A 23,425-nucleotide genomic window follows, 5' to 3' on the forward strand; every position below is an offset into this window, starting at 1 on the left:
CATATGACCTTCAACATAATTACTTCTCAACTGGTCCCATTCCCCACCAAATCGTACGAAGATGCGAAATAGCGTCATTGATCTGCAATCGGATTAGCAAATTTTAAGCAATATCCAATCAAATTTTAAGAAATCACCTAGTAATTGATAAGTGATCACCCAACTATTTCTAAGTATTCGCTTAGAATTGTATATGTGATCACATATATACTACTAAACGATCGTTCAATATTATATACACGATCGTTTATATAATACTATATGGTCGTGAAGTAGTATAAAAAAGATCATTTATATAAGACTAGATGATCGTTTAAATGTTATATAAACGATCGTTCATATAGTACTAAACGATCGGTTATATAATACTAAACGATCGTTTATATAATACTAAATGGGCATTTTATATTGTAATGAACGATCGTCTATATGTTGCTATATGATCACTCATTCAATATTAAACGATTTGAATGACAAGATATACGGTAGAATATCACTTTCATTCTTTTCGTTTCTAGATCTGACAAACGAATCTTGATCTATACCCAAAGACACAATGAAATGAACAAAGATGAAAGCGATCGACAATGAGGATGTTGTACTGAAACTCTGAGAGATCAATGGGAGAATTTAGTGGTGGGTTCGACGGAAAATGAATAACTGAGAGTGACCTTCCATTCTTGATATCAATGTCATTTAATATTATTGGTATAATATTAGTTGGGAATAAATACGTTGGTGGAATATTAGTGTTGCATTGAATACATATTAAATGAAAGCTGAAGAAATCGTTGAAGAAAGAAGAAATGTGGCATAGTTTGAAGAGTTTTTTAAATTGGGAATAAAATTGATATTTTATATGGATAAAAAATCAATCATAGATAAATTTTTAGAAAAGATCATCCATAGAAAAGTTTTCGAGATTTTGGTCATTTGGTGAAATTTTCCGCAAGTATGGGTGGCAACACAAAAATATTTTCCTTCTGATAATTAAACCTTTTTACTTTTAACAGCTAAAATATCCGAAAGATGGCGAAACGCCGGTGAACCGCCATTTTCCCTTCTGCGTGCGTTCTCGCTCGTCACTCCGGTGCTCCCCATTTTCGGCCACGCCGATCTGAAGATGATGCAGAGAACTTCACCGCTATGTTCTTCTTCCTCTTTTTCTCATTCTTTTCCAAATATATCCATTCTTAATCGATACACTGAGCTTTTCCGAAAACGTCTCCCTCTTACTTGCAAGGGTTCGGCTTCCTCGATTCTTCAGGTGTCCTTGTACCATCTTCACACCTTCGTACTTTCGCAGCCTTCTCGCCGTAGAGTTGGTAAGTTCTTCCAGTTTGGTTGTTACTCTAATTTATCTCGTTTAAGTTATGGCTGATGGAACGCCTCTGTTTTGGTGTTATATGTGGCCTTTTTTTGGAAACGCAATTTGAAATCAACTGGATTTTGTTGGTGTTTTTTAATGATTTGAAGGGAATGTGTCGTTCTTTTGAGTTGATGTGGGTAATTTAAATGTGAAATGATAATTTGTTTTGGCATTTCAGCTACTTCTGAGATTTTAGAATCTGTGGAAGCTCCGTTAGGATTTGTTGAAATTGGTTACATATCCAATGTTCATGGGACTGAAGGGGAAGTCCGAGTAAAACCTACTACTGATTTTCCTGAACTGCGATTCTCCACGGTAAACCAATGGCAATAATTCTCGAAAGAACCTGTGCATTTATACATCATTGTAGGAATGAGCTACTCCTTGCATATTGAAATGAAATTGAAACTCTTACAGTATATGCCTTGTGCCCCCAATTCTTTGCAGAAGAAGAAGATAAAAAAAGAAAACCCCTCCAATGCAGTGCTATAATTTTCACACACATATATATAGTGTGGGGGGAGGTGTTATTATTAAGGGAATTACATCCTATCAAGTCTTTATACGATACAAATACTCAAACCTTGAGTGTGTCTGTCATCCTAGCCCCTCTCTCTCTCTCTTCTTCTTCTTCTTTTTTTTTTTTTTTTTTTTTTCCTTTCTTTCTTTCTTTTTTTCTCCCTCTTTTTCAAGAACATCCTAGTCCCTTTAAATCAATAGCGACTGCTACTTACCCCTTTTCTTTAGCCTGGCACAAGATGGTTGAAGCAGCAAGTTTCAGGTAGGGAAGAAATCCGAGAAGTTGACCTGGAAGATGGTAGGGAACACCCTGGTCGAAAGAGTTGGATATTGAAGTTTGTAGGAATTGATACTGCGGAACAGGTGACCCTGTTTCCCTTTTTGTGTATGACTAATCATGTTTCTATCTGAAAATTGTGTCTTTATTCTCATTAGTACTTCATGTAGCTGTTTAATGTATAGAAGCTATGAGTTTATAATTATTGATTTCTTTTCTCTCTCTCTCTCTCTCTCTTTTTTAACGCACATTTACTAGTTAAACAAAAAAGAAAAAAGGCAACCATCCAAGTTAGCCCGGCAGATATTACTATTTTCACTGATATTGTTATAGAGTCAAAATAAACTATTTTGAACTAAAATGTGTCAGTAATCTTGATTTCATAATCTATTCAGGCCAAGCAACTCATTGGATCAACTCTCCTAGTGAGAGAAGACGACCGACCACAGTTGGAAGAAGGTGAATTTTATTCCCGTGATCTTGTTGGCATGAGTGTTATTCTGAAGGTATGCAAATGTTTTTGCATGTACAAGTTGTCTCTCAAACACGTTAATTTTCTTATTCGACTTCCAATTATAATATTATTTTTGTTAATTAGGAAACCCCCATGCACCTCTTTAGGGAAGTAATCTGATTTGTTGAAGTATTCAGTTATTCAATTTTTGCATGTACAAGTTGTCTCTCAAACACGTTAATTTTCTTATTTGACTTCCAATGATAATATTATTTTTGTTAATTAGGAAACCCCCCATGCACCTCTTTAGGGAAGTAATCTGATTTGCTGAAGTATTCGGTTATTCAATTTTTGGTCTGCTTGTGGAGATTTGTTGCTATTCTGTAGAATGAGGACAGATTTGATGCAGCTCATTGTTTGTTGACAAATTATGGATGATTGCTTCTTGAGGAACTATATTTTGTGTAGAACTTTCCTGCACTACCTACTTTCAATTGAGCTTTTGCACTATTTATAAATATAAATTTTTCTTTATTTGATGTTTATATTGTTTTATCCCTTCATAAAAATATGTTATATATCTCTATTTCTTTCTTTGGTTGCCTTTGATTGCTTGTGATACTAATTGCATACAAACCTTTCAGGAAACTGGTCAGTCTCTGGGAACTGTTGTTAATGTATTTGATAGTGGAGGGGCAGATCTTTTACATGTCATGCTTAATAGTTCTGAAGATATTATTGATGCTACTGGAAATCCAACCTCAATTGAAACTGGAGTATCTGGTCGCCTCGTTTGGATACCCTTTGTCGAAACAATTGTTCCTATTGTTGATCTCCAAAGACGAGAAATGAAAATTACACCTCCAAAAGGGCTTCTGGAATTAAATTTGCATTCTGATGAGAGATCGAAGAAAGAACGACGCCAACTTGTGAGGCATATTTTTTATGTTCATGCTTTATATATAAATGAAGTAATGATGCCAACTTATTTTAAGTGATGAATGCCCTGATGAAAGGTCTCGATATTATTCAGGCATTTGAACTTCATGTTCCATAGTTGCTTCATTATACAAGTTTTTGTTGCAATTTGTGTATTTTATGACAGAAATATGAATTCTGCTACTCTTTTTTCCCTTTCTTTTCAGCCTTCTTTTGCTTGCAATTTTAAGTTCTTTTTTCCTATCTTGACGCTTGGTCTGGTAACCTCGATATTTCATTGTAGGAATGGAAAGAAAGGAAAAAGTTCCAAAAACGCCTCGTAGCTGCAAAAAAGAAGCTGTCTGAAATGGAACAGAAGCACATTTTTTATGGTTTCAAATTTGGAGAAAAAGCACAGGGAAGGTTACTTGCCGATCAGATAGTTGGAGTGAATTCCAAGTTGCTTCAAAAAGCTTTACAAGATATTGCGATTCCTACAAGAAGGTGTAGCTCAATTTTGAGTTAGATGTAGTTTGTACTCTTTTTATAAGTTTTGTTTCTCCAATGGTGTCTTTTAATTTGAACTAGAAATATATAGTTTGTCTCCATCTTTCCGTACGTTTTGGTTTCTGCATATCCTGATGGAACTTTTAAGTGCTAGTTTATGCCTTCAGAATATCCTTGAACCTGTACATAACCAATTGCCGGGCAGGTGCTAAGTCATTGGTTTTTTTATATAATTTTAAGTTGGCCAATCCTACCATTGCAATGTTACAAATGTTTCTTCACTTTTCATTTCTCTTTTGAAAGATATCGTTGTGATTAGTTAAAATTGACTAATTGAGTATCTCCTTCAGTTAAAATTTACTTACAATCGGTTCTATGAAGTTTAAAGGTCAAGATATTTAACTTTCTCGTTGTCTGATTTGATAGTTTCCTTTAAGTCAATGAGTTCATGTGTGGTTAAATCCTTTTGACTACTTTCCAATGCACTGACCTTGTATTGTCAATTGACCACTTGAATCAGGTTGACTGTTGACGAGCTATTCAATGCCTCTAAATTGGAAAATGTACAAAATACTTTGAGGATATTAGATAGATGTGTAATTTCTGGTGCAAATGAAAAGGAACTTGGTACACATGCCAATTTGCAGAAAAAGGGACTCAATCTCATATCTTCTGGAAAAACTGCCGTTGTTTTAGTTGTTAATGATGAGGGATGGTACTCCGACCTTGATATAGTTTGTGATATTGATGAGCATCCAACATCTTCTTCCCTTCCTGATCTACTTTGTGATGATAGAAGGTTTGCAAAGGTTGTATTTTATTTATTTTTTTATTGGCCCTTTATTTTGATGGATTAGTGTAGGAATGAAATAATAAGTTTGTTCGCTGTGATTCAACGTGCATTAGTTATGGAATCCACTTGTCATCACTAGAGTTTTAAACAATCGTTCTTGCATGTGGTAAGAAATGCTTTGCGAAGATCAGGCTTTTTCGGTTCTCTGTCTACTTTTACATTTTACTTGTTGAAACGAAGTTTATTAGATTACTTGGAAATAAATGTCTAAAGCAAGTAATTTACTAAGATTTTCTTGCTGGTATGACAATATAGGTTGGTTGCATTGGCTTCTAGGTATTTTTATTCATTAATGTGGGAAGGGTATTACTTGGATTTGCACTGAATTCTACTAAGATAAATATTGAAATCTTAATGAGCATGAATCTTTGAGAACATTTTCTGACTTAAACATGTATTCTGCTCAGATTGAAGACCGAGCATACGTGCCTCTGATTTTGGTATGCTCAGCTTCCACAATTCATTCAATTGAAAAGCTTTTTGTGGATAATGATTACTTTGCCTTCGATTCTGAAAAGGTTGGTGAGCAGTCTTTAAGTGAAGTTCTATTTCCATTATTTCATATCGGTAACATATATATGTATTCTTTTCTTTTTATGGTAAGAGACGGTTTACATATAAAAAAAACCATTTAAGAGAAAGTGAATATGTGAAAAGCAAGTTTGGAAGTGAGTTTGAAAGGGTTAAAATTCCTTTTGTCACATTTAAAATAACTCACATATGATTAAAAATCAAATTGTAATTGTTGGAAGACTGTGTCTAAAAGTATAAAATTGAACATTAAATTTTAATTTTGAATGATTAAGGACGTGATGGAGAGTAATTTTGAATATGACAAAAGTGATTTAATCAATTCAAAATTACTCCCAAACATGTCTAAAATCACCTTTCACTAGTTTAACAGCTGTCATTAATCAATGAGATTAACTCACGAGCGGGATCCATTTTGGGGGTGCTTTAAGGCTTAAGCTATAGCAATCGTAATGGAGTCATTAACAATTTTCTTGCTTAATTACTTGGAATCAATTTTCCAGATCTGGTTTTTGGAAGAAGAGAGACTTCCAGTTGTTAGCAACGTGGTTGACGAACAAAAGAAATACAAGATTTTGATGAAATCACCATGGGAAATTCTACAATCCCCAGTTGGTTCTGGAGGAGTCGTCAACTTGCTTTCATCTCCCAATGTCCTGGAACGTCTCACTGAACTTGGCATGGAGTATGTCGAGGTAAGAAATGTTATCAATGTTATATTGCAACGGTTTATCATCTTGAGTTGCTTGTCCATTGAGTTGACAATGTACCTTCTTACAGATATGCAGCAGCAGCCATACAAGTGCTGGGATGAACACTCTACTTCTTGGATATATTGCATCCTGCAATGCTAATATCGGGATTCAGCTCCATAAAAGTGACAGTGACTTCGAGAAAAGCTTTGACTTGATATTCTCAATGAACTTCATAAAGAAATTGACGAAGCAAATTGATAAGCCTAAGTTCTATGCCATCCCCAAATCAAATGCACATGTTGAGAAGGTTGACAAAGAGTGGGTTGAGGTTAGCCCTTCCTCTCCTAACTCATTCCAACTTTGTTCTTCAATCTTTAGTTGGTTAGATGAGTGTTCTTTTGACGAAATCTGTATGATGGAAATTGCTTAATAGATCGTTCTTCTCTTTATATATTGAAGGTTAAATTATACCAAATGTTTCGAACTTTAGGGGTAGGTTTGGTTTCCATTATATCATAGATTTTGAAAAGTTTCTTTTTTATATACTTTAACTTTTGAAAATTGTTTTAAAAGACCGTCTTTGGATTTTTTTTTCTTGTTAAAATTGACCCTAAAAAATTGGAGGGGACATCATTTATGTTAATTGACAAGGTAACTAATGTGTGCAAATTCATTATGTAAATAATTTTATCGATATATTTTAAATTAAAATCAAGGATGGAAATCAAGTTATCACGGCGATGTATGGTTGAAATTTTGCTAAATTCGAGTTACCGATAGAGATATAAGAGGGTAATATCTTTTTTCTCAAATATTCATGAAGAATCGGCAATATTGTCGATATATCGTTTAATGGATATATTGTTGATGTCTTTACAAAATGTGGAAATACTGCCATAATATTGTGAATATACCGCCAAAATATTGTGGATATATTGTCCAAATATCGCTAGATCTTGTTTTTTCCAATTTTTAGCCTTCTCATTTTCTAACTTTTTTCAATTTTCAAATTCAACTTTTTCCAGCCTCATCTTCAATCCAAAATCTTCTTTTCCAGAATTTGAAATAATAATAATAATAATAATAATAATAACTATATGTTCATCTAAACTTTTTGAATTTATTTGGATTTTACTTCTGTTTCTATCTAAAACTTTCATTTTCAAGAAATAAAATTTGAGAAGAAAAAATAAACTCAGGTATTTTATAAAGGAAATTTTTAGAAATAGAAAATTTTAAAAAATATTTGTACTTTACAGCAAAAAATCTAAAAGTGATTTGTACTATTATAGCTTTTTACTATAAAATGTAAATATTTTTAAATATTTTTTATATTTAAAAATGTCTCATTTTAGAATGTATTTGGAATATATTTTTAAGTGTTTAATTTAAAAAATAAGTCATTTTAGAAAAAATTGAAGTGTTTGACAACCACGCAAAATTGTTTTCGAAGAGTATTTTTAACAATTTTTTGTCAAAAGTATTTAAATAAAAATGATTTTTTTGAAAAACATTTCTTTGTCAATCCAAACGGATTTTTATGCTTTAATCTTATTTGAACTTTTTTCTATCGAATTTTTATTTCATTTCACTCAAAGATAAAAATTATAGATATCATGAAAATTTATAAAAATATTGTACAATTTTTAATGAAATTTTAGGACAAGCTTTTTTAATTAATAAACTACAACTTTAACTATATAAATCGATAATTAAAAGTCAAATATCATCAATAATGAAGTGATAGATAATAGTGACGTCCGGAAAATAAATGTCCTGGATAAAGTTCTAGTTATATAGTAGAAGGTCAAATACAATGTTCAATAGTAAGATGAGTACTTAGGATGTAGTAGATGAGTACCTAGGATGTAGTAGTTGTCTAGCCCAACATTGGCAGTATTGCTCTCAAGTCATAGTATGTTTAAAATTTCTAACATAATTGAATTTATGTCGTGCATGAGTATCAATGTTGACCTCAATGATACCAATGTGAGGATACCTTGGGTCAGACAATATTCCATATAAATGATGATGCTTTGTAGAATATAGATAATATAGAGGTTTTAAGTTGAGTCTTCATCGCTTTCACGATGAAGTTTTGATCTCTGTGTATCAGTTTATTGCATTTATGTGCTCAATCTAAACCGTTATCTATCTCCCACTTGTCAAATCAATATCAACCATAGCCACTTTAATAACTATAGTTACTATTGCAATAACCATAATGACTATGATTATTATTGCATATTATCCATGTCCATATTGACCATCCAAACTCATTCCTCCATATTTGAAACAAATGAGTCTAGCTTCATTATTCGTGGATCTTCTACGGATGAAAAATTTTCTTATTGCTCCAATTTCTGATCTATTCTCTATGATCATGATCAGATTACCTTGAGCATCATTGAGAGGTGCATGCCTAACCCACATATAGAGTGGATCATTTTTCTTCATCACCTAGCTTAATCCCAACCTCATGCAAATCCAGATAGTACTTTTCCTCGACCTTGTAAGCTTCTACATGTGTATCCTTTATTTTCAACTTCATATTATACTAATAGACAACTATGAAAAGAAACAAAACTCATAGCAATTCGAGTTTGAGGTGAAATGATGTGAAAATTCATGAATTATTTTTGGAATAAAAGTTTCACACGGTAGAAAAATAAGCAAAATTCATAATCATTTAAATTTGAGATCATCATGTGAAAATTAAATAGAAAAAGTCCCCAAATTGGATCTTAAAAGAAGATTTTGGATTGCGGACAAGGATGGAAAAAGTTGAATTTGAAAATTGGAAAGAATTAGAAAATGAAAAAGCTAAAAATTGATTTTTTTTTTGGAAAAACGATATCTAGGGATATTTAGGCAATATATTCAGATATTTATTTTGACGATATATCCACAATGTTTGGACGATATATCCATGATATTTTGATAGTATTTCCACATTTTTATAAAGATAACAACGATATTGGCAATATTTTGTGAATATTTGTGGAAAAAAGATGTTACACCTTATATCTTTATCGGTATCTCGAATTTAGCAATATTTTAGCGATATATTGTCAAATTATCACAATTTTTTATCCTTGGATCTGTTCGATCTACGAGCAACCTACATGAATAGTCTAAAGCATGATACAACGACTAATTCTAGTAAAACAAAAACATCAAACTACTCATATATGACAAAACTCTTAGAACTTAGTTCAAGTTAAAAAAGAAAGAAAGGGAAGAAGAACTCTTCAAAATGAAATGTGATATAGAAATAATTGCTATTTATATGCTAGTCACTTAGTAGCTATCCAACACATAAAAGTAAACCAAATGAAAACAAGTGAAATATATATATCAAACATAACTTAATTGAGATATTTATTTAACTTTCATTATATTAAATTTGCAGATCAAACATCATCTAATTTGATTTTTTAAATCCAATTTAAAAGTTTTCAACTATGAATTTAATCCATTTTTATTTTTCAATATTCAATTCATTTTTTTTTCACAACCTTAAAAAATCTAGCAACCTATTATATCCTCTTTTAGCTCAAGGACATGTTTGGACTATGGAGTAGGAGTTGTGGGAATTCTTAAACCTACATTGAGTCCCACAATTAAAAACCATCAATTTCATGACTTATGTCTTACAATCCCGTTTGGTAACAATTTTTTTTTTTTTTTTTGTTGAAAATTAAGCTTATTTTTCTCACATTTTCTTACAATTGTTTGCATCTTTCTTAAGTAAAATAGTTAAAGTCTTAATCAAATTTCAAATTCCAAAACCAAGTTGTTAGGAACTATTTTTTTTTTTTTTTTTTAGTTTTTAAAGTTTGGCTCGATGTTTGAAAGCATGGATAAAACGTAGGCAAGAAAGCAAGAAATTTAGATGTGAAAGATGTGTTTATAAGTTTAATTTTTAAAAACTAAAATCCAAAAACCAAATTGTTACCATACACCCCTACATTATAGACTCCCACGCCTAAACAACTTTCCAAACTTCACAAATTTTCATACTAAACAATTTCACTCCTACCTCCTAAATGTTATATCTTAATGCACATTTGATGAAATCATAAGAAAAATAAATATTTTCGTATATATATAAATAATAACAGAGATTTGTGTTGCTATTACTTTTTTTAGTACCACTGTTTACTTAAAGCATGAAATGTGTGCTTGTGTGAATTCCATTGGTCAAATTGAATTTGTAGTTATTGAAATAAATATTGGAGACTCGGATACGAAAGCATTACAATTTATATATAGTTCAATATTGTAAATAAATAAATAAATAAATAAGTCGGGAGGATTCATTTAAATTTAACTTGCAATTTTATAATTTGGTAAAAGTGATTTTTCTTTTTATAATATGTGCGATGAAAAACTCAGACTTCAAATCTCAAAATTAATCGTATAAATTTATGTAAGTCGAGTTAAAAAGTGATTTTTATAAAATTGAAAAGAAGTTTATTGAATATTGAGGATATAGATAAATATCTTTTGAAAAAAAAATAAATAAAAACAATAAATGGCAGCATTAAAAAGGGTATTTGTGATAAATTCCCCAATACTAATGTAATGGGCTTTCTATTGAGCCCATGGGCCACAGATACTAAATCGAGTTGCTGAACAGGGCCCAAGCTCTTCAGAGCCGTAGAAAAGAAACCCTAATCAGACGGTCATTCTCTATATAAACCATTCAGAGCCTATGAGCTTATCGTCGAAGCTGGGACGGCCAAAGGAAACCCTAGTATCTGTGAGTACTTCTCTCTATTCCGCGGCTAGGTTTTCTTTCGTTATTATCATCTTTGAACCATCTTCATTTGCCCTTGTGTTGATAATATTTCATATGTTGTTTGAGTGTCTTGTGGTTCATCCATCGTGTGAACTTTCTGTTATTGTTGTCAGTTAAGGGTTGGATTTTAATTTTTACAGCTTTTGGTACGTTTGTTTGAGCTGGATAATGATTTCTTGTGATGAAATCTGTAGGTTTAAGCGAAAATGGCGGTGCCTTTGCTGTCGAAGAAGATCGTGAAGAAGAGGACCAAGAAGTTCAAGAGGCCCCAGAGTGATCGAAAGATCTCTGTCAAGGTATTTTTATGTTTCTGTCTTTTCGTCTTATGTTTGTATATCGTAGAATGTGCATTAAGGAAGATGATGATACGTATTGTCGCCCCAGTCTTAGTTGCATCTATTGATGCACGATGGTGACTGACAGAGTGTCTGATTCTTATTTTATTTATCAGCACATTCATTGTAATTTAATTTTAGAAGATAGGTTCACTAGGTTTTCTGTTTGTACTTTTAACTCTATTTGTTGAGGCTTGTTTAGTAGGATCTGACGATATAATGATACATAGACTGACCTGTGTCTTCGGATGCAACCTGCTGAGTCGAAGATCGACTATCTGATCCTTCTTTTGGAATTATATATGATTTAGTTATGATTTAGTAATTTAATTTGTTTTTAAATTTGCCCCTGTTAAAGTCAAATATAGTACCTATTTCTGGGAAACAAAGATCATTGTTGAGGCTTAGTCTTCTGTCTTTTGATGACAGATCGTCAGGCCAGCCTATTGAGTTTGTTTTCCATAAGATATGCAACAAGGCGTGATGATTATAACCCATCATTTCTGCATTTGAATGATGAATATTTTCATGCACTACCATCTGATCTTCGTTGTATATCCAAATCCTCATTGTTTTCAAATCGTCTTCATTTAACTTGCAATTATAAGTTCATTTTAACTTGCAATTATAAGTTCATTTTAACTCTTTAACTTACCGATGCAATCTATGATGCAAACTACCCAAATCCCTGACCTTCTATGATTATATAATCAAATATCACCATCTTTCGGCTGAGGTTGCAGTACAAATACACATTTTTTCACTTTGACCATTTCCCGATTTCTTTAGCTATGTATCTTAAATTGCCCGTGGTATCTAATGTCCAATCCTTTTTAATGACTGGACGTTTCGTTTTGAGGGCATAGAGTAATTATACACAGGTCTTGCGACACAGTTAGCTTCTTGCAATGTATAAGCTTTCTGTTACTAAATCCCTGCGTACATGTCAATGATCACTCTTTCTCTCTCTTTCAAGCAATCAATTGGGTTGTTGCTTATCTTGTATTTTTCATCTGTCAGGAAAACTGGAGAAGACCAAAGGGTATTGATTCCAGAGTTAGAAGAAAATTTAAAGGATGCACGTTGATGCCAAATATTGGTTACGGCACTGACAAGAAAACCCGCCACTACCTGCCTAATGGGTTCAAGAAGTTCGTTGTTCATAACGTCAAGGAGCTCGAACTCTTGATGATGCACAACAGGTTTGTGTAAACCTCTGATGTTTACTTATCCCATCTTTTCTGTATATGCTGGCTTGTCTTGATCTGTGTTTGCTGTTACCGCAGAACTTACTGTGCTGAGATTGCCCACGATGTTTCAACAAAGAAGAGGAAAGAGATTGTTGAGAGGGCAGCTCAACTAGATGTTGTAGTTACCAACAAGCTTGCTAGGTTGCGCAGCCAAGAGGATGAATGAACAATTTAGATCCTTAAATGCAGTTTTCATCATGCTTTGTAGTGAGATTTGGTTAATATATATCTTTTTTTGGTTCAAGAGATCTTGTTATTTAATGACTTCTGAATCTGAATGTTTACAACTGTCACTTCAACACTACAATTTCGAATTTTTAATTTTGATATGTTGAATTTTGGAGTCGATTTAATATCAATTGCATCCTTGGCGGTGCTTACCAGTTGCTGCCGTGTTGATATTTTGAAAGTTTTTTATTGTAAGTGAGACTAGGAAATATATAGGGCTGGAATGAAGTGTATTTCTACTTAAGTTATAGGTTATGTACTTTAATGTAAAATGGGTACCGAATTGACACCAGTCTTGCCTCTATTTATATTTATTTTCTAAATCAAAGTCACCAGTATCATTTTTGTCATTTAGCTTAAAAAAAAGAGGAAAAAACAGGATTTTAAGTTTTTAAAGGTAGAATTTTATGGGTTTAATTTTAAAAAACGAAAGATGCCCTAATATTCGAGAGAGCATCACATAATTTGTTTCTCAAAATATGAGTGTGAAATTATCTTGGAGGCATGGACACTTAATTTTTAATTTTTAAGCCCATGTCCACATTTGCTTTTGTGCCATTGGATGTTGGAGAGCTTCGGGTGGAGTCTGTGATTGACGGCTTGCGTCTGTAGAATAATGGTGAAGGGAGGGAGTTTGAACGAAAATGGGGAGGAGGAAGATAAGAACGCGAAATGGGTTTTTTGTTTTTTGTTTTAATGTGGCTGCACAATGGAGAATAAGATATCAGGGTTTTTCTGTTTGTGGGTTGTGTAGGGCTTCTTATTATAAAACGTGGGTTTTTATGAGTTGTGCTTCTGTATTTTTTTAGTTTGGGCTTTCTATATAGAAGACCTTAGTTGTTATGTTGGCCCTTAGTTTGGGCTTTTTCATTGGAGGAGTATATTATAGAATTTGAGATTTCATTTTGAAAAATTACAAAATCATCCAATCTCATGAAATTTAGCTCACCTTAATAAAATATCCAAATTTTTCTACCAAATTTATATTGATTGCACAAGAATTGAATTATTTTTTGCTATGAGTTTACAACTAGAATTTGATTTAAAATAAACCAATCTCTTCTTCATTTTCCTCTCTTTTGGAATTTAAATTAGAATTTTCTTCCCTAATTGATTCAAATTAGCTTACAACTTTTTGAAAATATTCAGGATTTAATTTGTTTATCGCCATTTGGATTTTAATTTATAATACATCTTTAGATTTTATATTATTTTATTCATTTTTTTTGTTATTCTAAATTTAGATTAATTATTTTTTTTTATTTTAATTAGGATTTTACGGAATATTTTATACACATTATCATCTAATAAAGTGTATATTTCATTTAAATTTGATTACTTTTTGTATTTTATAATTACCTTTTGTTCATTATCATCTTGTGGTATTATTATATCATTAATTTGTCTTTTTGACAAAGAACATTCACTTTTGCAATATGCTTCGAGTTAGGCTTAAAAATGAAATTATGAATACAGTGTAATTGTAAATAAAACTCTCTTCCTGATTTTTCTCCCTTTATTATTAAATTAGATTTTATCTATCTACTTATCGATTTTTTTTTAATTAGAATAAACAAAAACTTACTTTTTTCTCTCTCCAATTTTATATTTGAATTTATTTTTATTATCGAATTTTCTTTTATCCAATTAAATTTTGATTTGTTTATAGGTTTGTTACAAATTCAATTGTATCTAAATATTTATTCTTATTATTTTATACATATTGTTATCAAATTAATTTGATTTTTTTTAATATTTTATATTTTTTATGTTTTCAATTTTTCATATACAAACATGTAAAAATGGCTTGTTGAAACTAAAAAGAAACATATAATTGAGAATTAAATTTTAATTGCTTGTAACATGTGGGTGTGTGTATATATATATATATATTTCAGTTTATTATTATTAGTATTCTTATTCCTATTATTATTTATTAAAAGAAGATAATAAAAAACCCTAAATATCATCTTGTTCATCTTCTTCACTTCTGCCCCCGAAATCACATTTTCTCCTTTCCAATCTCATGTCTTCGTTGGTTCAACAACTTTTTCTTCAATTCCATCATCTTGGCTACCTTTTAACGACCACCCTCACCAGGTTGCCGACCTTTTTTCACTTGCACATATGTTTTATGCTTTTGTTTCTACTTTGAACATCATTTTCAACAATGACGTTCAGGGATTGATAGTGTTTAAAGTTGACTTTCAAGATCCAATGAGCAAAATGGTCGGTCACATGGAATGAAGATGATGAAACTCCCGTGTCAAACACAATCATACTTCTAATGGTCACATCATCATGAAGTTACAATTCCTTCACATATTCACTTGTTAACAACATATTCACATCCATAAATTTCTAACGACCACCATCGATTGCTCGTCATCTTTCCTTGCATAAAGGACCATATCGGGTGATTTTTAATTTTGCTTCTGGAATGTTTAGACATTTTCATTTGTACTTAATTTTGTTGTTTTAGGGTAGTTTTGTCATTTACTAATTAGTATTTTTTATTATATAAATTCATTTTGCTATTTTTATAATTTTGAAAGTTTTTTTACCATTTTTTCAAATGAAACTTTAAATTTCGCTGTCTCTTGTCAGCCCTTCCATTTATTTTGAAAATAGCTTAATGGACTTCAAATTATCATTAAGACCTCATCCATGATTTTTATGAAATAATTCTTTTTTAGAAAAATTATCTAGGATTTGACATATCTTTTCAAATCCTAGAAATTCATGTAAATTCTTTCTTCTGAACCCTAGAAACATCCCTCACTCTTTTTTCTTCCTCAACAATGCAAGCAAAGCTTAAGTCGGAGATCGTTGCATTTTCCTGTCACCGCTCATCTCCCCGATCGTCGGAGATCCTTTTCTACCACACACAATTGCTAACCAGATTTTATCGTGGATCTCTGTTCAAGCGTTCGAGCTTTGTCATGGATCTCCGTTCTAACTTCATTGACCGTCGAGCTTTATCTGCCTTCGTCAACAACTCCATCAAGTATTTGTCCTCGGTTCCAGATTTGAGCTCTGTTCACAACCGTCGTGTGAAGGGTCAATCACCGAGCGTTCGTTCAAGCATCCATCTTTGTTTGGGCGTTTGTTCGTTCATTCACCATGGATCTCCGTTCAAGCGTTCCAGCTTCACTATGGATCTTCGTTCCAGCTCCGTCGACCGTCGAGCTTCGCTGGCCTTCGTCAACAATTTCGCTTGCGGTATATAATCCAAAATCTCACAGTTTATTTCAAATAATCCATATATCTCTGAGTTTAGTTCAAATAATCAATATATATCTGGTTGATCCGGTCAACGAATCTAAGGTTCAGATGGATGGACAACAGATCTAAGTGTATTTGTACATTTTTTCTTAGTTTCCAAGACATATGGGTTTATTGTGGATGCAATATCATCTATACTGAATGTATACTACTGTTTAAGTATAGTTATTCTGTGAAATTCAACTATATATTGCGCGTATATATATATATATATATATATATATATATAAAACCTAGGCGTGACATTTTCAAAATTTTCCTTCAAAATTTTCAAAATTATGGTTTTAAACCCAAAATCTCAGAGTTTCGATTTGGTTACTGTATCGTCTATACTATTATTTAGATATACGATTGTTTATTCAAATAATCTATATATATATATATCCAGGTTTACTTCAAATAATCCATATATATATGTATGTATGTATATATATCTATGTGTGTATGTATGTATATATATCTATGTATGTATGTATGTATGTATATATAGATATGTATGTGTATATATATATATAGGGACAACGGGTCTGGGTGTATTTATACATCTTATTTTTCATTTTCAATTTTAAATATATATGGATTTATTACATAACTTCTACCTCAAATATACCATCAAATATTTGTATTGTAAAGAAAAAAAAGATTACTATATATTTAAGAGCACTAGCTTAAGAATTTAAACTCTATGAATTTGGTTTGTTTTCTTAGAAAAAACAATCTGAACTTGAAAGGCTTTGATATTGTTAAATTCAATTTAGCTTATAAGATAGACTCCTTAGAAAAATAAATGCTTTTCAGAATGGGATATACCAAAGATGAAGGAGTTTTGAGAATTCTCCAAACTTATTTAGCAACTAAGGGTTGGTTAAATCCAATTATATCACGGAAATTAAACCACCAAGATCCTTAGGGAGGCAAAGGGAATCCTATCTTTTTTTTCTCAATAATGAACCTCACCAAAATCTTTGAGAAACATCGAGTTATTTCATGACAGTATTTTTTTGGGTAGCTTAAAAACACTCATGGCATATGTTGGAAAAGAATACTTTTAATCAATATTTCTCAAGATAAAATCCAAGGTCCGTCAAGAGTAATTTCAATAGGTTTATGATTGGAATTAATCCAGTTTAAATGGCAAACATAAATCTTTTTAAAAAGATTTTCAAAAAGGTCGTTTCAAAGTAATCTATCGAGTCTTTCCCAAATACAATCATTATTCCTTTTTCTATACCAAATGAACATCGGGCCAATAAAATCAATATGTCGAAGATTACAATCATCTAAAGCTATTTGAAAATTTTGAAGAAAATGGCGGTCTCTAGGGGGACCTCCATATTTCTCATCGTTTCTCAGTATATCATTTAAGTCATCCTCTATTAACCAAGGGTATTCATTATCATTACGGAGTTTACTAATTAAGTCCCATGTGAGGAATTTTTATGAGTTTCAGGGTATCCGTATGAACCTGTAAATCTCCATCGTAAGTCATCCCATTGTATATCGCAATCAATATGATTTTGTGAGTTAGAGCAGATATTGATATTGAAAGGATCCTTCCAAATGAAACATAAACCTCCCTTTGCACCTATGCCTAACAGTAAAGCAACCATCAAAATTTCCCGATCTTTTAACTTTGTTTGTAACTTCTTCATTGCATTTAGTTTCAAATATAAAAACAGCTTGAGGATTAATGCTCTGAATGAGACCACTCAAGGCTCGAGATGCTCTGGGATTCCGCAATCCACGAGCATTCCAACATAAGATTTTCATGGCTCCCATCAGAGTTGCACAATAAGCTCTGTTGATATATTATGTTAATCAAAAGTTTCAGATATATTGTCTACCCGTCTCAATCTTTTAGCCATAAACTTTCCTGCTTTAGAAATTGCTTCCCTCGTTGAGTTTTCTTGGATGGATGTATCTTCAAAAAGAAGGTTGCTCTGAGTTTTTTTTATTTTCTTTTCCAATTACGAATTTTCCAATATGCTTTTCAGGATTGAGCTACTGATTTTTGTTACTGGACATCAACACTTCATTTGATCTTGCATCAAGGTGGCACGTTTTGTTTGAAGTTGACAGGAGTTCTGGCTGTTGTATGTAACCGGTAAATAAATCTCCTTGCTTAGTTATCACTTGATTTAAGTCAATAACCTCTTTGGTGGGATCTGAATTTTGTTGTAATTCACTAACCTTGTTTGGATCAGGCACCTCCTGAATATTTGATTCTTTAATCTTATTGGAAATATTTAAATTTGATGCAGGATTTGATGGAAAAACCTGTTGAAGATCTTTATATTCTCCTTCTTTCTGCCTGACGAGGGAATTTTTTCTTGTCTTTTGGAAGTGCTTTGAAAACTTAGCCAGCTACCATATTGGAGTTCCTTTGGTAAATTATCATTCTCCTCAATTAAACTACAATCTTCTACATGTTCGATATGACCGCAAAAATAACAAAAATCCAAGAGCCTTCCATACTTCATTTGGATCTATATACATTCTTTTGTTTCATCGTTGGATCAACATGCCTCTTCTAAGGGGTTTGGAAATGCCGATAAGAACTTTCGTTTGTAGATAATCCCAACAAAAATTTTCTTGATCACTCTCAACTTCAAGACATGTACCAATAGTATTACCCTACTTCTTTTTGCCATATATTTATTTTGGTCGATTAGACCAATTTTCGGAGTTCTTGTAAACACCCCAATTAAGAATGCTTGAAAAATATGAAAAAAATGTCCAATAAATAGAAATAAATGTTGCTTTGGTTAACGTGAAAAGGATAAAATTGTCCATTAATTATCTCTAAAAGCTTTCAATGAAATAAGGACATTTATGAAATATAGGACCAAAGAAGATTTTTCATGTAAAAATCCCATTTAGTTTTAGTGGAAAATAATTTATTAGTTTCAGACATCATTAACATTTTAAACTAAATTAAACTTTTTTTTAGCAAGTTAATAAATGACATATTTGTAGTTACTTTTAATAATTCGTAAAAAAATTAAAGTACTTTAGGTTTTATCTTTTAATATTATTTATTAAAAAAGACATGTCTCCAACGTGTCGTGTCCTACATTTTTAGAAAATGGCGTCTCTGTGTGTCATGTCGTGTGTGACATGTATGTGTCCATGCATAGAGAATTACAATATGTTGTATTGAACTAAAAAAAATTTAAAACAAATGACTAATTTGTTTAAAAAGTTCTTTAGAACTAAAGTATCCTATGTTAACATACAATCAACTTCACATTTTAGAAGTACATTGTTTCAAAATATTAAAACATTCAAGTATATTAGCCCTCGAATTCCTCGAGGAGCGGAGCTGCCTATCTTCTACTGCACTAACGCATCTTGATAGTTGGAGAATGAAGACCACGGTTCGATTTTCACAATATATGAAAATGAGTTATTTGTATGCTATTCCTTGCAATCACAACACTTGCTCGATCCGTATGGAGTGTCTTCAAAATGAAAAATAACAAAATAACCTCATCATGTAGTGCTTGTCAAACGTTCCCATTATAAAGAACTAAATCTTTCGAAACTCTATTTTTTTTTGTTGTTGAAGAGGTTCGCTCTCGCTCCTTTGCGAATATCTCTACCTTGTAAAATTCCAAGAGAAAGGAACAAAGCTGCATATGAATCAGTAGCCTTTGGCTTCTTCTTCGGGACTTTCTTTGGTCTGGAAAAATGTCTTTCTAGCATCAGTCTCTGTATTGCTTGATTAATTAAATATTAAAAAAAATAAACTATAAAATATTTTTAAAAAATTAGCCTGAATGTGGATAATGGATATTGGCTCTCTAATTTACTTATTCACCCTAGGATTATAGGTATCTAGCCATTATATCCCCTTTGTCAAAGAATATCACTTTTCTTACCTTGTGCAGCAGAATGTACCATTCCAAAAAGAAGACTTACAAATGTTGGCAAAGAAAGAATTTTTCATCTCCTTTTTTTGCCTTGAACATGAAGCATTATCCTTCCCTTTACAACTCCAAAGAACCCTTAGACACTGCAGGCTTAGCAAGAAAAGAACCAGAACCTTACTTTTCATCCCCATTTATAACCATCTCTGCCCCTTAACTTTTACTCACACATTACAGTTCTCAAATCCCAAACTTTTTGGGGTCTTGATTCTTGAGAAATTCTTGATCTTTCTTTTCCTCTTCAAAACCAGCCTTTTGTTTCTGAAAACTCACTGCTCAAATGGCTAGTACACAGATGAAATCCGTTGCCACTTTGCTTCTGTTGCTTAACTTTTGCATGTATGCAATTATTTTGGGCATTGGTGGCTGGGCCATGAACCATGCAATTGATCATGGCTTCATCATTGGTAATACCCCATGCCCTTGATTAAGCTCTTTTCCTTTTTTTTTTTTTTTTTGGGATATCTGTGAGTGTCCGGATTGGCTTATGTGCATCTCGACTAATCTCATAGGACAACCCATCTGAACCTACATCATTTAAGTGTTGAGGAAACTCGTAAGATGTTAAATATTAGATAGGTGGCCACCATAGAATGAACCCACCTCAACTAATCTCACGGAACAATCCACCAAATTCTACATCATTTGAGTTTTGAAGAAACTTGTAAGATATTAAATCCTAGATAGGTAGTCACCATGGATTGAACCGTTTCTCTCTTAGCCATTTATCAAACTCAAGCGTTCTATTTACCACTAGGCTAATCCATGATGGTTTCTTGATTAATCTCTATTCATAATCTATTTTGAACCTGGAGTCATTGTCAGCCTGTCTCAAAAAGATTATCTGCAACGAAAATTTTGATAGTACTGTAAATTGAAGTGTGTCAAACTTTGATGCTACATTTTTGTCGGCATATGTTGTCGTTTCCTGTTTCTTGTTCATGTTGGACATGTTTCTATGTTGCAGCTTGCTGATGTTGCTGAGTGAGAATTTTGCAGGTCCTGGGTTACGACTACCGGCGCATTTTTCGCCAATTTACTTCCCCATGGGGAATGCAGCCACTGGTTTCTTTGTGATATTTGCTTTGTTGGCTGCTGTGTTTGGAGCTGCCTCAGCAATCTCAGGATTGAACCATATTCGCTCATGGAGTGCTGAAAGCTTAGGAGCAGCATCTACTGCTGCTGTTTTTGCTTGGACTCTCACTATCCTTGCCATGGGGTATGCCTTCCGTTCCTTTCTGTATATGTAATAACCATTATTCTTAATTTCCCCCCTTCTTGATTCTTTCTAGGTTAGAATTATGGAGATAATTGTACGGTTGGCCACATAGAATACGTTCCACTTTATAAAACCCAAGTTTTTTTAAAATCTTTTGTTAGTGTCATCATCAGCGAAAATTACGAAAACGACCTAATTGTGCACATGTGTTGGGCTATGAGCTCTTGACTCTCGCTCCTTCCTCTCGCTACTATACTCTATAGATCCTTGGTTCAATTTCTCAATTTTTGCTACTCTTGCTTTTGCTCTCTTTTAATTAAAAAGTAGCGAGAAACGAGAGCGAGTAGTGAGAGAAAATGGAGAAAGTGAGGAGCAAGAAAACCTAAGACCTAAGGAGCGAGAGGAGTGGGAGCAAGATCTCAACATGTGTGCACTGTATTTTATTTCTGTAATTTCACATTGATATGTATGACATAAAAAAAAGGTCAAAGAACATATTTTAAAGAAAATGAATCATATTTCATTTGAGCCTTCCAAAATGGGCTATTTGTTAAAATAAAAATTTAAAAAAAAAAAAAAAAAAAAAAAAAAAAAAAAAAAAACAGATTATGCTTTTAAGTTTTTGAATATTTGTAACAATGAGCAAGGATAAAGGTATTAGAACCTCTAAGCTCATGGTTAACAACGAGAACATATGTCTAACTGGATGATCTATACTCAAGTTGACTAATATTTTGTCTTTTCAAACGATGTCCCAATTGACAAAATATGGGTGATATCAAATCTTCGCCTAGGATTTGTATCTCAAGGGGGTTGATTTTCTAAGTTCTTTGATAAAATATAAGAAACAAGGATGACTTAGAAAGCCTAGACTGAACTCTGAGGTTTTGTTCTTTACGCAGTTTTGCTTGCAAGGAGATTGCACTGGATTTCAGAAACGCTAGACTGGTGAGAAAAACAAATTTCTATGTTTACCCAATCTACGATTTCTTCTCACAAATTTAATCTAAAAGAACTCCAATTCAAAATATATTGATATGCCAAGGATTTACATTTGTTTTCATATTATTGCAGGTAACAATGGAGGCTTTCTTCATTATTCTCTCTGCTACACAACTAGTTTACATAATCGCCATCCATGGTGCTGTATCCACAAGATGAGAGTTGAATGATGGAACATTTCTTTGATTCATTGCTCATTTTCATTTGTCTTTTGGTGTCAATTTCCTTGGTTTTAGAATATTATTTTTTTGTGATCTGTGTGGTGTGATTTTATTTGTATGAATTGACAATAAACATTGGTTTGGTATTTTATTTAAAGCTGGATTCACTCACTTTCTCTCTCAATTTTTATTTGTTGGATGAATAATTCAAAGAAACATACATTGAGTTATTAGTCCACAAATTAAATATGAGAGAAACCAACCAAATTTTATGATAATCCAACCATTTATTCAAGTTGAGGTGAACTGAATTTTACAATATTTGTAAAGGCTAACTAAAAAAAGGGAATTTCTACTTTGTTGAAAAAATATTGTTATTCTTTCAAACGTTACAATATTACTTTTGACTTTTCAAGTATTTTAAAATTAATAGATTCATTCAAAATTTGGAGAAAATTGGAACGTAAAGCGAGTGTGGCTGGCGGTGTTCAAGTCTCAATTTTCGTTTCAAGTCACAACTACACCTTTTTAGGTCTCAATTTGCGGCCAACATTAAAAAAATATTTCTACTTCAAGGGTAGTTTTGAAACATTTGTGAAAGGTTGAAAAATATTGCAACTTTTGAAAGATTATGAATATTTTTTTTTTTAATAAGGGGGCAAAGAAAAACTTTTTTGTAATTTAACCAATCTGTACGCTTCTATTTATAATAGACAAACTGTCGAAGTTAAAAGTAGATCCTAAAATCAAATGGCAAGTTAAGCTCGTTAAGTCATCCGGAATAAGAGGTTAGAGATTTAAACCTCTACATGTTGGAAAATCTCAAATCTTGATATCCAATATGTAAGATGGGATCTTCTTGGTGAAGAGAAAACAAAGCAGCATCAATTAAAACGTTTTTGGAATAATCTTAATTAAGAAGAAGCATAAGTTTAATAATTTTTATCGGAATTTTCTGTATGAACACGCATGCCTGAATACCAATTTGTCGTATCTTCTGTATCTTTCATTTTGTGTTGAAGGAAAAATGAAGCATGTGAGTACTGGGAAGTATGACAAATTGGTGCACTTCAACAGGTGGAATGAAGT

At 32.3% G+C, this 23,425-nt stretch overlaps 3 protein-coding genes, 1 long non-coding RNA gene and 4 other non-coding genes across 11 annotated transcripts; all 8 read left to right on the plus strand.

Moving 5' to 3' along the window:
• Positions 1-908: 908 nt before the first annotated feature.
• On the plus strand, positions 909-11,224 carry LOC120082966 (16S rRNA processing protein RimM family). Of its 4 annotated transcripts, XR_016531083.1 has the most exons (12): positions 909-1,325; positions 1,548-1,684; positions 2,117-2,251; positions 2,561-2,671; positions 3,264-3,548; positions 3,842-4,041; positions 4,565-4,853; positions 5,305-5,415; positions 5,932-6,123; positions 6,209-6,451; positions 10,766-10,888; positions 11,122-11,224. XR_016531083.1 is itself a non-coding variant. In XM_039038417.2 (11 exons), the coding sequence occupies exons 1-11, from the start codon at positions 1,124-1,126 to the stop codon at positions 8,590-8,592; spliced, it is 1,983 nt and encodes a 660-aa protein (XP_038894345.2). In that variant the 5' UTR covers positions 909-1,123; the 3' UTR covers positions 8,593-8,709. The 4 variants fall into 4 exon arrangements, 3 of the variants coding, with proteins under 3 accessions (XP_038894345.2, XP_090172239.1, XP_090172240.1); XM_039038417.2 differs by lacking the exons at positions 10,766-10,888; positions 11,122-11,224 and adding an exon at positions 8,515-8,709; XM_090316113.1 differs by lacking the exons at positions 10,766-10,888; positions 11,122-11,224 and having other exon boundaries at positions 6,209-6,598.
• LOC120082967 (large ribosomal subunit protein eL32z) lies at positions 10,852-12,897 on the plus strand. The gene is made up of 4 exons (XM_039038418.2): positions 10,852-10,888; positions 11,122-11,223; positions 12,283-12,464; positions 12,549-12,897. The coding sequence occupies exons 2-4, from the start codon at positions 11,134-11,136 to the stop codon at positions 12,676-12,678; spliced, it is 402 nt and encodes a 133-aa protein (XP_038894346.2). The 5' UTR covers positions 10,852-10,888; positions 11,122-11,133; the 3' UTR covers positions 12,679-12,897.
• Positions 11,283-11,362, plus strand: LOC120084307 (small nucleolar RNA U31b). Its single transcript, XR_005483670.2, has one exon. It is a non-coding gene; the product is annotated as a small nucleolar RNA U31b (small nucleolar RNA).
• LOC120084298 (small nucleolar RNA Z195/SNORD33/SNORD32 family) lies at positions 11,736-11,812 on the plus strand. Its single transcript, XR_005483662.1, has one exon. It is a non-coding gene; the product is annotated as a small nucleolar RNA Z195/SNORD33/SNORD32 family (small nucleolar RNA).
• On the plus strand, positions 11,921-12,004 carry LOC120084299 (small nucleolar RNA Z196/R39/R59 family). The gene has a single exon (XR_005483663.1). It is a non-coding gene; the product is annotated as a small nucleolar RNA Z196/R39/R59 family (small nucleolar RNA).
• LOC120084303 (small nucleolar RNA F1/F2/snoR5a) lies at positions 12,064-12,209 on the plus strand. The gene has a single exon (XR_005483667.1). It is a non-coding gene; the product is annotated as a small nucleolar RNA F1/F2/snoR5a (small nucleolar RNA).
• Positions 12,898-15,442: 2,545 nt separating the features above from the next.
• LOC150034783 (uncharacterized) lies at positions 15,443-18,758 on the plus strand. The gene is made up of 3 exons (XR_016531084.1): positions 15,443-15,962; positions 18,020-18,129; positions 18,287-18,758. It is a non-coding gene; the product is annotated as an uncharacterized LOC150034783 (long non-coding RNA).
• Positions 18,759-20,044: 1,286 nt separating this feature from the next.
• LOC120083618 (membrane protein PM19L-like) lies at positions 20,045-22,507 on the plus strand. Its single transcript, XM_039039450.2, has 4 exons — positions 20,045-20,361; positions 20,954-21,173; positions 22,076-22,121; positions 22,248-22,507. The coding sequence occupies exons 1-4, from the start codon at positions 20,235-20,237 to the stop codon at positions 22,332-22,334; spliced, it is 480 nt and encodes a 159-aa protein (XP_038895378.1). The 5' UTR covers positions 20,045-20,234; the 3' UTR covers positions 22,335-22,507.
• The last annotated feature ends 918 nt before the right edge of the window (positions 22,508-23,425 follow it).

Source organism: Benincasa hispida, chromosome 8 (genome assembly GCF_027475165.1).
Source record: "Benincasa hispida cultivar pf3 chromosome 8, pf3_genome.v1.1, whole genome shotgun sequence".
NCBI lineage: Eukaryota > Viridiplantae > Streptophyta > Magnoliopsida > Cucurbitales > Cucurbitaceae > Benincasa > Benincasa hispida.